Below are 14,706 nucleotides of genomic sequence, written 5' to 3' on the forward strand. Positions count from 1 at the left end.
CTTGCAGAAGATCTTTTCTTGTCCTTTATGTGATTTGTGTGTCTTTCTTTCTGTTTGGATGACACAGCATCGTGACCATTTCTATTAAAAGTAAATGTTGGATTTTTCATACATCCAGAACATCCACAGAATGTAAACAGGAGTTAAGGAAATTCTGAATAAGCACACACATACACACAATCAGGTTCATATAACTTGATATTATGTAGTCCATCTTCCAGAGCTGTGCTCCCATCAATGTTTCTCTTCTCTTCTTTTATATTTTACAAAGGTCATTGCAACATCATTTTCTCTCTGACCTCTAACCTCAGAAATCTGTTTGCTGCCTCTGCTTTGTCCTCTTGAACCTTGGTAATGAAGGGAAAGTTCTGTTTAGGTTATCTCGCTGACCCTTAGACTTTATTATGTTGGAAGCTGTAAACTTCACCCAAAGAAATATAAAAAGGACAGAATTACAGTAAGCTCTTTCTCCTTTCCAAGTTCCATATCTGAGCCATCCCTGGATTTAACTCCTAGCCGCAATGCCTGTTGATTACACTGGAACGTGGGTGATGGTATCCAATGACAACTTCGAAGGTTACATGGTTGCTTTAGGTAAATATAAAAATAAGAATTTTGAATTGGTGGGATACTTTGTTCTACATTTAATTTAAAAATAAATGAATAAGATTTAATTCAACATTAACTTTTGCCTTTATAGCAAGCCATTTCTAAGCAGATATATTTTGAAGTAAGCCCAGTGAATACAGTGGAATAGCAAGTACGTTTTATCTCAAACATTTCTCTTTGAAGGTTTTCTTTTCTCTTTCTCCCGTACAAAAGAATTTGTCAGTCATATTTCAACACCTATGCTATATATGAGAGATCATTGAACAGGCATTCTATAGCTGAAAGGCACAGGTGATTTGCACTGACCTAAACTGCAAATGGGTCAGAAAACCTACTTTGCAGTACAATCCTATGCACATCTACTGAGTAGTAAGGTAAGGATGACTAAGTCTTGCTCCTAGGAAAGTGTGCATAGGGCTGCAGCTGGAATCTTGTATGGTAACATTTATAAGAAGCTCTCTGTGCTCACAATTTGGTGCCATAATCAACAACCTGAAAGACAGGTGGTGCCTCTGGAAAATATCTCCCTCTCCCCATCTCTGCATTAACAGCAGAAAAGTGGCCCTAAATGTGTCACAGTTGTCCCTGTATTTTAACTCCTGATCTGCATCATAAATTGTTGAGGGTGGATTGTTCAAGCAAGGAAGGTTGTTTTAATTGAACTTATGGATCATTAGCCACACAATTTTTCCTAAGTACAAGAGGGACTTCTGACCCCCACTCCCCACCAGTCACTGAGACCATGTTTCAATGATGTGAGCAGCATGTTGTACCTAGATCTTAAATGTTTATACTACCGCCTGTCATCCTGCCAGGGTGTTCCTGCAGCATCTCAGCAGTCAGGACACCCTGTTCCGTGGCGATATTTGCTCATGAAGTGAATCTGGCCACAAGCCAGCAGTCCAATGGCCAAGATTGCTAGTCAAATAAAAATAGAAAAAAACACTGAACAGCTGCGGTGTAGAAAAAGTCCTATAGGGACCTAGAAATAAGTCCCATTGAATTCAACAGGCCTTACTTCTGAGTAGGCATACTTAGGGTTGCACTGTTAGTCATTGAGGATGGTATTCAACTAAGTTTTACTCAGAGCAGAAATTAATAGACCTAACACAATCATGTTCATTAATTTTAATTGGTCTACTCCAAGTAAAATTTAGTTGAATACCACCCTAAATATATCTATATCTATATCCTCTAATCCAGGCTTCCTCAACCTCGGCCCTCCAGATGTTTTAAGACTACAATTCCCATTATCCCTGACCACTGGACCTGCTAGCTATCGTGGGAGTTGTAGGCCAAAAACGTCTGGAGGGCCGAGGTTGAGGAAGCCTGATCTATATATCTATATCTCTATCTCTATCTCTATCTCTATATCTACCAGCTTTCTGCCAAAGTGAGTTACTTCTTGATAAGTGAGGACTGCCTTAAATTACAATCCGGCTAAACAGTTAAACTTGTGCACAAGTGCAATTCAGATGAGTGAACTTTCCACAGCAGTGCTAAGTACAGTTGTACCTTGGTTGATTAACGCCTTGCGAGTCAAACGGTTTGGCTCCCAAACACCACAAATGCGGAAGTGAGTGTTTGCGAATGTTCTTTGGAACCTGAACATCCAAAGCAGGTCCCGTGGCTTCCGATTGGCTGCAGGAACTTCCTGCAGCCAATCAGAAGCCACGCCTTGGTTTCCGAACGTTTTGGAAGTTGAACAGACTTCTGGAACGGATTCCATTCGACTTCCGAAGTACAACTGTAATGTATTCCATCAGCACAAGGATTGCCGCTTGTGCAAAGGAGCCTTCTCCCCCTTTGCACCCTCTGAACCTGTTATGGGGACTCTCCAACCCTCCAGAGCAGATGGGCTACACATGGTGAAAGAATGTCTGGAAAGTTCCATTATGTAAGCAGTAATCCTTATGCTGATGTATTCTGATAGTTGTATGCCGGTGGTATCATATGGCCCAGGATGTAATACTCCACACACCCGCCCCAAAAGCAGAAAGTCCTTTTGGGCACACATTACTTTAATGTTTATAAATGTATGTTTGAAGTTAATCAGGCCCATTGTTAACATATTTATTGGTGTGTCTGCAGGCATTGGCCTTGCTACGAGAAAGATTGCAAACCACCTGACACAAACGAAAGAAATTATTCAAGAGGGAAACCATTTCAAGACGAAAACGCTGAGCACTTTCAGGAACTATGAAGTGAATTACACCGTAGGAGAGGAATTTGAAGAGCACACCAAGGGGCTTGATGACCGTGTGGTGAAGGTAGAAACTTATGATTTGCTTTCCATTTACACAGCAGTCAACACCAGCACCTGACATTCAAGAAAACAGGTTGAAAGCAAATTATAAATGTTAAAGAAATGTTTATTTATAAAGAAGCCGCTATTTGCATTTCAAAACGTGGATGTTTTTCTATTGCAACTATTTATTCCATATGTAAATCATGACAGTTTTTCGGCTTGTTGACAGCAAGACAGAATTATTTTTTCAACTCCTCATGGTTCCACCAGATACTTATATATCCCCCCCTGGCTCCTCCAGACTCCCCACAGGCTAAAGCAAATCCCGCTTTCTGGTGGAAGCAACTGCTGAGCTACTGCATATGACCATTCTACCTGTGGCGGCACATTTTTTTCATGTTAGTTTATTTTTCCCCCCTGTAGCTCCCTGTTTCTGGACAACTTTTTAACCAGAGTGGAATCTATACACACATCAAAACCATTCTGAAAATGCTTTTTAAAAAGCATTTTAAAAAATGCATTGAATTTTCCATGAGGCTCACCATCGTCATCTAGTGTCACATTGTATACCACAATTAAAACGCACTTAAAACATTTTATTTGCAGCTGTATAGCTGAGTCCCAGGAGTCAAGTGAGCCTGATGCAAGCTGTGTCCTAGTTAGGGCTACATCATAGACAGTGGTGGGCCAGAACTGTGAGCCAGGTGCTGAGCCAGAAAGTTGAGGGGCCTGCACATCAAAAGCCAAAAAACCTTGTGGCTCATGCATGAATGCTCTTGTTCAAATAGGAAGACTTTTATATGCTTTCCTGTCTAGTGGAGTCCAATGGCCTTTCCTGAACAGGAAGGGCCATTCCACAGCTGGAGAGTGTATGTATGTTCACTTTAGAAGAAGAAGAAGAGTTTGAATTTGATATCCCGCTTTATCACTACCTGAAGGAGTCTCAAAGCGGCTAACATTCTCCTTTCCCTCCCTCCCCCACAACAAACACCCTGTGAGGTGAGTGGGGCTGAGAGGCTTCAAATAAGTGTGACTAGCCCAAAGTCACCCGGCAGCTGCATGTGGAGGAGCGGAGATGCGAACCCAGTTCACCAGATTACAAATCTACCGCTCTTAACCACTACACCACACTGGCTCTCTTTAGTGCTTTAGTGGCTTAAAATCCAGTGAGGTCAAACACACACACACACACACACCCCTCTGTGTTTCAAGTCACATTTTCACAGTTTTAGAGTGGGGAGAGGGTGTCTTCACCCGAAGTTTTCCCAAGTTCCTCCATTGCTTCTGGTTCTGAGGAGAAAATTATAATAAGGAAGACAAGCAGTGCTGTCAAAATTGTAACTGGTTAATAATAATAATAATAGAAATGCCCATAGGTTTATTCATCATTTACCAAGTTGTGAGATAGTTATGCTCATATTGACCTATTATGCAGGGATGGAAGGTCTAGTTTTGCCACCTGAGGTGAAAGCGGAGTGTGCTGCCGCCCTGCTGCCCTAGCATTCCCATTGAAGCCTCACTTGCCAGGATCACAAGAGTTCCATGAGATCTTGCCAGCCATCATCACCTCTCCTCACTTCTCAGGTGGTGGCAGGGGCAAGCCAGGGGCAAGCCATCCCATGGGATTCCACAGCCTGAGGCAGCTGCCTCAGTATGCCTCATGGACGGGCTGGCTCTACTATTATGGAAAAGTTAGTTCCTGTGTTTTGTTGTTGTTGTTACTGTTTTCCCAACAGTAAGATCTGGCCACTCTTTGGGGGGGGGGACTCTCTGGATTTCCCCTGAGGGAAGATAATTGCATTGATCTGTCTCTCAGAAGATATTGGTCTGATTCTGAGGCAATTTTTATTTCAATTCATTTCCATCCATTGAATTGAGCTCTCTGTGAAGGAACTCTCAAGCCAAGTCTTGTTTCCCATATAGCTGCTTTTCAGTGGGTAGCTTCCCTCTCCCACAATTGGATTACGTTTTGTTCCTGATTGTAACCTAATCTGTGCCTACACCGTTTGGTATCTACAGAGCTAAAACCGAATGGCAAGCATTACAATAGCCAAATCATTTCCTCTCCCCTCCCCAAGATAATGTGGAGGAGTATGCTGCTCATAGCCAACATCTTTCCTATTATCTGTGACCTTTTCATGCCCTGACATCACAGCATGCTCCTTATACCTCTGTCAAAGCTATCCTTTACCAGTCCTGTCTCGGCTAGAAAACTGCCTCTTCCCTGAACTTTCAATAACCTCAATTTTCTCCTATCGTCACTGTTGTTATCTGACGGAGAGTAGAAAAAGCATCTTATTTCTTTTATAATTCTATCTGATTTCTTATCAAGATGATTTCTGCCCGATATTCCCCCACCAACACACTGCTGTTTTTGCAGGAGGCTCAGGAATTAATTATTTTTAAAGAGAGCTGTTCTTTTGCAATCTGTTCTTTTCAGCGCAGAGAATGTGGGATGTTGCCAGACAGCTACAAAATGTACAGAGGTCATATTTTTCTCCCGATCACAATTGTAGTGAAGCAGCACTCAAATGAAAGAAAGGAAGAAAGAGACTATAATTCAAATATCTCCTCTGGTGTGTGCCTGCACTACTATAGTAGCTGTGATCAGGGCATCCCCATTCTTCTTATTGCACTTCCAGCTAAGGAGTGGCTCCAAGATTCCTCTTGTTTGCACACAGAGCACTGTCTTTTGTAGTAGTCTGACCATGATAAGGTTGACTCCACCCTTCCTTCCATTTCCTTTCTGTCCCCCCCCCCCAGCTTTATTCTAACAGTAAACACCTGTTTTGGTTAGCCTGAAAATAAATTTGGGGACCATTTACATATTAGAAGATGCTCCTATGCAAAAGCTTTGAATCCAAGCTGCTGTGAACAATCTCTTCCCTCCCCATATGCCCTCCGCATCCACAACAGAAGTGCGTGTGCATGTGTATTAATGTTGTAGCAGTTAAAATGATCCACAGCTTCTCCTGCTGCTGTGCTTTACAGTGCGTTTGTGGCTTTCTTCTGAGGGAGAATGGAATAATGCAAATTTCATATCTGTGCTCCCCTTTCTGGAGACAAATCCCGTCATAAATTCACTTTATTTAATTATCTTCTTTTGTGCGTATATTATGGATCATTGTGTCAGGAGAAATAGCCGGGAATTGAAAACATAAAACACTTTTAGTGACACTATAGGCTTTCTACTTAAATTTGGGGAGCTGGGAGAGAGGGGAGGGGGGGTGGTATTTGCTTGTTATGTGTTCCCTCTCCCCACCCCCCACCCCGACCAACTCTATGCTGCCATTATGTCACCCTGACTCCAGTTTATTCCGATTTGTTTTTAGCCTGACACGTTTCTACCATGTTGCTGAACTTTATCATTTGATCCCTGCAGACACTGGTGACCTGGGATGGTGATAAACTAGTCTGTGTCCAGAAAGGTGAAAAGAATAACAGAGGCTGGAAACACTGGATTGAAGGGGACAATCTGCATCTGGTAAGAACCGAAATCATTCATGAAAGATATACCAATAGCAGTACTGCAGGAAAATTCAGTAACTTGGGGAAAGGGCTGTAGCTTTGCATGCAGCAGGTCCCAGGTTCAAGCCCTAGTGTCTCCAGGGGGCTGGGAACCCCAGAGAGCCACTGCCCATGTTGACTATTCTGAGCCTGGCTTCCCTTCCTAGCATATCATTGCCATAATGAACAAAGGCATATATTTGCCTCCGCCTAATTTGAAGCTATCTGGAGTATTATTTACCTACAGAAAAGATGTTCTTGGGGGGTTGTAAGAAGAATGATGCAGAAAAGCAGGTCAGAAAATTGCTCTCAGAATAACCATCAGGCATCCGGTATATACAATCTCTAAAGCGTATAATTTAGTGCCACTGGAAAAGCTGAGTTCATACAGCTGGGTTAGTAAATGAAGTCCAAGCCTGACATGTAGTAAGCTTGAGTGGGGCTATAGGGGCCTGTAAAGAAAATAAGCAGTCAGTGAAGTATGGAAAAAATAAATGAGAGTTTACATATTAAGAGGACTCGAAAGAACAATCGGGAAAGTGAACAGGCAGACTTGGGTGAACCAAAGCATTCCAATTCAGTTTTCAAAGCTCTTTACGGGCACAAGTCTCAGTGAACTAAATGAACAGGCAGAGGAGATGGAGATCTTCAGCCGACAAACACACATAGCTTTTGGAAATGAACCTGCATGTTTACTTCCTCTGATATGGATCTAGCTGCATAATCCCTAATGGCTTTGCACATCTTCTCCATGTAGAACAGGATGGCTTGGTGAGTTAATAATTTTCTCAAACACTTTCCATATCCCTGTTCTAAACACATTTAATTGAAAATTAGTGCAATGGGGGGTTTTTTCTAGCTGAAGGGGCACATACCCTTATATGAAAACCTTCTGGGGGCCATGTGCCACTGCTAGGGGCTGGGAGAGAAGCAAAAGCTCATGGAGCAGCAAATGTTAATTTTATCTTTTTACAGTAGGCTTTACACACGCACACACACCTCTCAGTTCTCCATTCAGGCAAACAAGAAGCATTATCAGAGTCCAAGGACACATTCTAGCCAGGCAAAAACACTCAAGGAAGTGCAAAGCCAAGCTAATTGGAAGTGTGGTCTGGGATGAAAAGGAGTTATGGACTCAGGGGATTCCTGAGGGATGGATAGATGGATGGATGGATGGATAGATAGATATAGATAGATAGATAGATAGATAGATAGATAGATAGACAGATATAGATAGTCCTGGCGGGCCATATTTGGCTTCAAGCCTTAGATTCCCCCATCACTGCTCTAAACAACTATGTTATACATTTTTAGTCCTTGCCCAGAATCTAAAGTTATTTTAGGTGCAACCACAGGCTTACAAACCTCTTAGGTAGACATCTGAATCACCCACCTGAAGGATGCTGTTCCGCATCCCTCTAAGTCCCACTATTCTGTTCCATTCCAGAGCAAGTTTAGAAGTGGAACTTTTTCACCCTGATCCCTAAAACATTTGAAACATCCTCTGGAATCCAGATTCAACAAACCTTGTAACCAGATCGCTTGGGTTCCAGTACATTCCAATAAGTTCTAGTAGCTTGATATGGTTCTAGTACAGTAGTTTAATATGGCAAAATTAGATTATCCTGATCCAGCAGGGCTCTTCTGTTACATGTCACCCCAATCTCCGAGTGGTCCAAGATTCCTGTACCCCAGACACTTACCTAGTGTTTGTGTTTCCTTTGGAAATGAGGCACAGTGGAAACTGTGGTGTCTTTATGATATATGGCTTATTTACACACATATACAACCTGAGCCTGTGGTGGAGAGTTCAATGCATTACGCTCCTAGAGGGGTCTGTTTCTCCCACTGCTGGATCCAAAGAGATCAAACATGGCTTTTTCTCCCTATGCTTAGCTTGCTGTGTTTAACAGACTGACACTTTGTCTCTCAGTGGAAGGAGGGGCTTGCACTCATCTACCCTCCGGCACAGAGTATCTGCTTTGATAATCACCCCTTACCTTTCTTTTGTTCTCCATAATAGCTTTTCTCCCAGGTGTTTTCCTGAGCACAGAAAAACTGCTTTGGCCTGTATTTTGACACTGTTAAATTCAACGTCTGGCAGCCCATCTTAATAGTCCATTTTAATAATCCAATGCCCACTAGACACAGGAATTTAGGGGAGTCAAGGCACCCACAAACGCATAACAATACTAAATGGTGGACACTCACCAGATTCCAGTTAGTCCCTTAGTCAAAGTTTTATCACAGGTGGACTGAAAAATCTGCTGATGGATTCCGTATAAAAACAGAATTTGGCAGCCTTCATCAACATTGCAGTGCCTCATGACACATCACAATTTTCTCCAAACCACAGGGGTGAAGGAGATGATATTAGAAATGAATTTAAATTAAATTATTAATTTAAAAATGAGGACCATGGAGCGTAAGTCATATGATTCATTAGCTTGTGGTACTTTCCCTTTCACCCTGATAACAGCTTTGCACAATAGATTATTATCCCCATTTTACAGAGGAAGAACCACAGGGTAGTAGCTTATCCATATGAACTTAACTGAAAAAAGAAAAGAATCCAAAATTATTTTTAAAAAACTAAACACCTTTGCAAATTATGTTTAGAATTAAGAAATCCCGCTGCTGTTTTTTGCAACATTCTACCTCTGTTTACATTGTCACTATCCAAGCCTGCATAGCTCACTTTAATACAAAACCGACTATTTGCAAACTCTGAGGGGCCAGTCTAAAGGGATGAGGGATTAATTTCACAGACTTACAATAGGAAGCTACCTACTCATTTCTATTCTTTTCACGATCATAAAATTCTGGCTTCACTTTTAGCAAAAGAAGGTTGTTAAGATGTACAAAATTACCATTGGGTTGCTTTCATCCCTGCAGAAACCAGAATCTTATCCTGCTCGGTGCCAGACCTGCTTTATATTGTTATGAAACAACTTCAGAATTGGCTAGTAATCTCATTGACTGGATTTGTTAGGGTTGGTATAACATTCTGAGAAAAGATCCACATTTTGTTGGGAAACCAACAAATTGACAAAGTGTTATACTTAACTCCTGTTACCTTTAAAGCTTTTCCTTCTCTCCTTTTGCAATTTCCTTGTTGCTTCAGTGAGTTTAATAAATTACAGTATGTTGGTTAATAATAGACAATGCAACGTCCCACAGTTACAGAGCAATTCCTATGCATTTCCCCATTTTTATCCTTTGTAAAAGTCAATTCAAGTGTCAGAATCTAATTACTGCAACCTGTAGTGCTTGCTGGCTGATTGGTTATATAAAATACGCCGCTCTTTCCCTTTTAATAGCCCAGCTCCACCGTTAATGCTGTGGCTTAGCTGTTTTCTCTGCAAGTCTGGAAGGGAATTGTCTGTGCTTACCGATGGTTTTAATGTTGTAGGAGCTGACATGCGAAGACCAGGTGTGCCATCAAGTCTTTAAGAAGAAGAATTAAATGGATCTGAATCCCATCCAGCTGCACACTGCGTAATTATTATATTCTTTGCTGAATTAAATAAATAAAACCTTGACACTGCCAGAGATCTGCTGTTCAGTTCAATGAGTGGGAAACCTCTTATAGTAACATCAAACACTCTCCTACGTGGTTTTTTAAAAGAGCTCTTGCTTTCCAAAGGTAAATGATGTATGTCTTGTTCTTCTAATTGTCCCCCACGTAAACCTTGGCAAAAAAACATTTCGGCACCAAAGACAAAATGTCCTCCAGCAGCGATGTAAGAAATAAACACACTTATCTTGACAATGGCCCATCACTCCATGACAGTCAAATATACATTTCAGTGATGAGGGCAAAGCCCGTGTTCACTGTACTTTTTCTAACTTGCTTAGCTATGGGTCACCAGGACTCTAGTTTCAGGCAACCAAATGGCTCAGTGGGCTAGGAATGAGACTCAAAGCCACTAACAGCTAGATCACTAAATTAAATTTAGGAAAGGAAGATTGCAGCCATCGGGAAAGTCCTCTGAACAAACCTAATTTGTTTCTAGTTTGTGTTCCTCAGAAAGGTGTCTCTGAAAACCCATGCCATAGATATTCAACGAGCTTAACGGGAGATTTAACTCTTGCCTCTCAGAGTGCTTCACATCAGAGTGCTTCATATCATGGCTTCAGCTATATCTCAACTGCTGTCCGGGGCTAAATAAAGGAGCTATATTTGAGGTGTAAACTTAATGTCATCTAAATTTACACATTGACATTTAGGGCTGATGTGGCCAAGAGGTGTCCTAAAGCACATGTACTATACAGGTACTCTTGTCAGGGCTCAGTACTGTATTGCCTGTCTCAAGACTTCTTGAGCCAAATTCCACTTCTTGCAAAATGTAAGTGTAAGCTCTGGTGTGGTTGCTAGCAGTTGTCTGAGAACTCTGTAATCCAGCGGTGGGGAACCCTTTTTCCAACCCAGGGCTGCATTCCCTCGTGGACAACCTCCCAGGGGCTGCATACCAGTATTGTACCTTTGTACAGGAGGCCACATTCCAGCCATGCAGAGTTAAAGGTTTTACACATGCCTGTTCATCCTCCATCCAGCAAAGTGAGAGGCATTATCATAGTCAGGCATGGCCCAGGCCTATCTTGCTTTGCTGCCTGAGGTGGATGGGAAGTGGCCACTTCCCTGCTGCTCCTGCTGCCCCTGCTCCACCACTGCCCCACCACTGAAGCCTTGCTTACCAGGGTTATGTAGCAGTGGCTTCCAGTTGATAGGCTAATGAGATCTTGTGGAACTCTCAAGAGATCTCACCAGAAGTCTCACGGGATACAGACCTCTAAGGCAGCTAACTCAGTGTGCCTCATAGGCAGCCTGGTCCTAATACCAGTCCAAGAACACAATCCAGCCAGGCAAAAGCACATTATGAGAGTGTAGAGCATGGTCAACAATGTGTGTGGATTTGGGAGCATTACAAGGGTGAAACAGAGAGGTCTGAAGGGGCACATTAAGCACCTAGATCTGTGCAGTTGTTTCTTATACCTGCTGTAACCTTTTGATTGCTCAATGCACAGAAATGATCCACGTGTGGAGATTGGGGCCAGGATAGGGTCAGTGGGCGCAATTCTGATCCTAGTATAAGCCTAGTATAAACTGAGCCTAGTATAAACTGTCAAGACTGTATGAAACATGCGGCTGTGGCTATGAGACACAGGTTTTGCATCAGGCCCTCTTGGCATTGTCAGCATACGTGCCAAGATCACACAAGAAAAGAAAGAAAGAAAGAAAGAAAGAAAGAAAGAAAGAAAGAAGAGGGAGGGAACTAGCCGCTTGAAAAATGGTGCAGAATAAAACAAAATCACATACCCCATGCACACACAGATTTTAAACTTCCAAATTCATCATAATGTATTTTATTCATGAACTCAGTCCTTTAGACCTGCATGTTCTGAAAAGGAAACACATGTAAGGTAATGTATTATGTTGCAATTTGCAACAGTACTGGGTGATTTCAACAATGCTCATTATGTTCAATTTCCTACTAAACTACCACAAAGTCCGCTATCTTCCTCGCAGCAGGAGAAACATTAGCATTTGGGTGGGTGAAGGCGGGGGTGAGTTCTGACCAATAAATCAGAGAGCATTCACTCAGAGCCTCTTAACACCTTGATAGTGCAATATTATGTGAATGAGGGGGTCAAACTACACAATATGGTATCTACATATGGCAGCAGTACTGATCAGGACTATAGCATAATGGACTTTTAACACTTTGTCTTCTGCTGTATGCTAATCAGTGCTGGGGGACCCCAAGATGTATTGCAAACATTTGCTCCCATTTAAGCAAATGGAAAGTTTTTACCAATGCAAATTGCAGGTGCAGGAGGCTTGTTCAGGGTGGCATGGGAATTAAAGTCTCTTTTATACATGCACTCATGCCATGTTAAGGCCCCAACCCAAATCAGAACCCCATGCTGGCAATTTGTGTAACGAATAAACCTCTGCCCAGTGGCACAGATACATAGTGAATTTATCATTTCACTTATCATTTACAGTGGTACCTTTGGTTACAGACACTTCAGGTTAAAGACTCCGCTAACCCTGAAATAGTACCTCGGGTTAAGAACTTTGCTTCAGGATGAGAACAGAAATCAGGTGGCAGCGGCGCAGCGGCAGCGGGAGGCCCCATAAACTAAAGTGGTACCTCAGGTTAAGAACAGTTTCAGGTTAAGAACAGACCTCCAGAATGAATTAAGTTCTTAACCCGAGGTACCACTGTATCTGATCCATTGCCTTGCATGGTGTATGCAGGAGATGACCCGTTAAGTTGTGGATGAACATATCAGACAACACAGCAATTCTTCAGACAGCTCTTGTTTATTCACAGGCCAGAACAGAACTGAACTGAAGGGTTTAGCCAACCTGCTCATATAGAGCTCAACTACAAAGCAACAGTAACAACTTTCTGTAACCATCCAATCACTGAATGTCACTTTCAATTCCTTATTTGCATATGCGGACCTGAGTGGAAACTATCTACAGTATTCCCCTGCTGGCCCAGGGTGACAACTTCGGTACATAACAGGTAAGGTAAAGGTACCCCTGCCCGTACGGGCCAGTCGTGTCCGACTCTAGGGTTGTACGCCCATCTCACTTAAGAGGCTGGGGGCCAGCGCTGTCCGGAGACCCTTCTGGGTCACGTGGCCAGCGTGACGAAGCTGCTCTGGTGAGCCAGCACCAGCGCAGCACATGGAAACGCCGTTTACCTTCCCGCTATAAGAGGTACCTATTTATCTACTTGCACTTAGGGGTGCTTTCGAACTGCTAGGTGGGCAGGAGCTGGGACCGAAAGACGGGAGCTCACCCCGCTGCGGGGATTTGAACCGCTGACCATGCGATCGGCAAGCCCTAGGTGCTGAGGTTTTACCCACAGCGCCACCTGCGTCCCCAGGACCCACATACAACTCAATGAAGTCCACTTTCTACCCTGATCCTCCCCAGTTGCAGTCTATAACTATTGCCTCCAATGCGACATCCATCTTGCTACATTTTTATCCAGCTCTTGTTCTACTGATGGCTCTAAACACAAGTTTGCTGTTATACCTAATCATTTTTCTTCTTATTGTTAATTGCTCTGGGAGCTTGGCTGTGAAGCCTTATAGAAATTTGAGAGGCGGGGGACCTATGCTTCATAGCAGGAATAACATATGGACTTGGGCTGTGGCATGGAGAACAATGTCTATATAACAAGCCTTCAACCCCTGGGTCAGCAACCACAGGTGAGTGGCGAGGCCACATCAGGTGAGTGAAAGCAGGCTGCCATGTTGGATTCCAGCTTAGGTTTGTAAATATTTTCATGGGTCCCAAAATACTGGCAATCCGTGTTCTACAAAGTGCAAAGTTCTACAGAGAAAGCAGCAGTGGATCCCTTCCTTCCCAGCTTTCAAGATTTTGCATGGATTGAATTACTTCTGGCAGACAACCCCCATCAATTCACATTGGGCAGCATACACTCAACATTTTATTCTAGTTTCAATGGAGACTGGGTACTTGCTTTTCCCCCTCTGCACATAAATCTAGATCTATTGTATATAATTTCTTGCCCCTGAAAAGGGCATCTTGAGAAATTGGTTTCATTCCCAAAACAAAAGCTTGTTGCAAATTGATTCTGCATCACCCTGAAGTGTGTACATTTATTCAAGTAAGCACACCCACCAATGTGGACAACAGGATCTAGACTCAATCCAGATTGAAAGCAGCATGCTGAGGATGACCATGAACTCTTCTAGAATGTGAAAAATTACACTTCTGCATCACTAGTTGGGTGTGGATTTGTGGTGGAGACTACTTTCAGAATGGTTTCAGGAGAATAACCAGAGAGAACTTCTTCTTCCTCTCATGTCATGTTTCACAGATCTTTACCTACAGCCACAGGTTCTATGCACCACACAACTACATGCCAGGATGATGTCTGTATCTTTTTCACATGGTTGGGATCTGGGTGGCAGGGGCAAGGGAGTTGGGAAAGTTTTTAAGAGGGCCCCAGTTCAAAAAGTTTGAGAAAGACTGCTCTAATACACACAGAGACAGGAAGCAATTTAATTACAATATTTGTTTCTGCTCTAATTGGCAAGTTCACATTTAGCTGTAATGCAGAGAGATTAATAGGACAACAGATGCACTTACGTTTTTAATGCAGGGTTGGGTCCTTTTCCTTCCTCCCTGCTCCCACACATACGCGGCGGAAGAGGCTCTTTTCACATTTAATTTGTGAGTGATTGGACGGGTAGCGGTGGGGATGGTTATTAATTTTGGTCTTCTTGATTGCACTTGTTATGCAGATCTGAAGACTGGAAGATGAGGTGGAATCATTTTGTGAAAATGAGAT

General features: G+C 42.7%; 1 protein-coding gene across 1 annotated transcript; it reads left to right on the forward strand.

Annotated features, from left to right (window-relative positions):
• The first annotated feature begins 449 nt into the window (after window positions 1–449).
• Window positions 450–9,914, forward strand: RBP2 (retinol binding protein 2). Its single transcript, XM_083443057.1, has 4 exons — window positions 450–594; window positions 2,701–2,879; window positions 6,240–6,341; window positions 9,777–9,914. Exons 1-4 carry the CDS (start codon window positions 522–524, stop codon window positions 9,828–9,830), a joined length of 408 nt encoding a protein of 135 aa, XP_083299183.1. The 5' UTR covers window positions 450–521; the 3' UTR covers window positions 9,831–9,914.
• The last annotated feature ends 4,792 nt before the right edge of the window (window positions 9,915–14,706 follow it).

This window comes from Podarcis tiliguerta (genome assembly GCF_965153285.1).
Source record: "Podarcis tiliguerta genome assembly, chromosome: 5".
In the NCBI taxonomy this organism is placed as follows: Eukaryota; Metazoa; Chordata; class Lepidosauria; order Squamata; family Lacertidae; genus Podarcis; species Podarcis tiliguerta.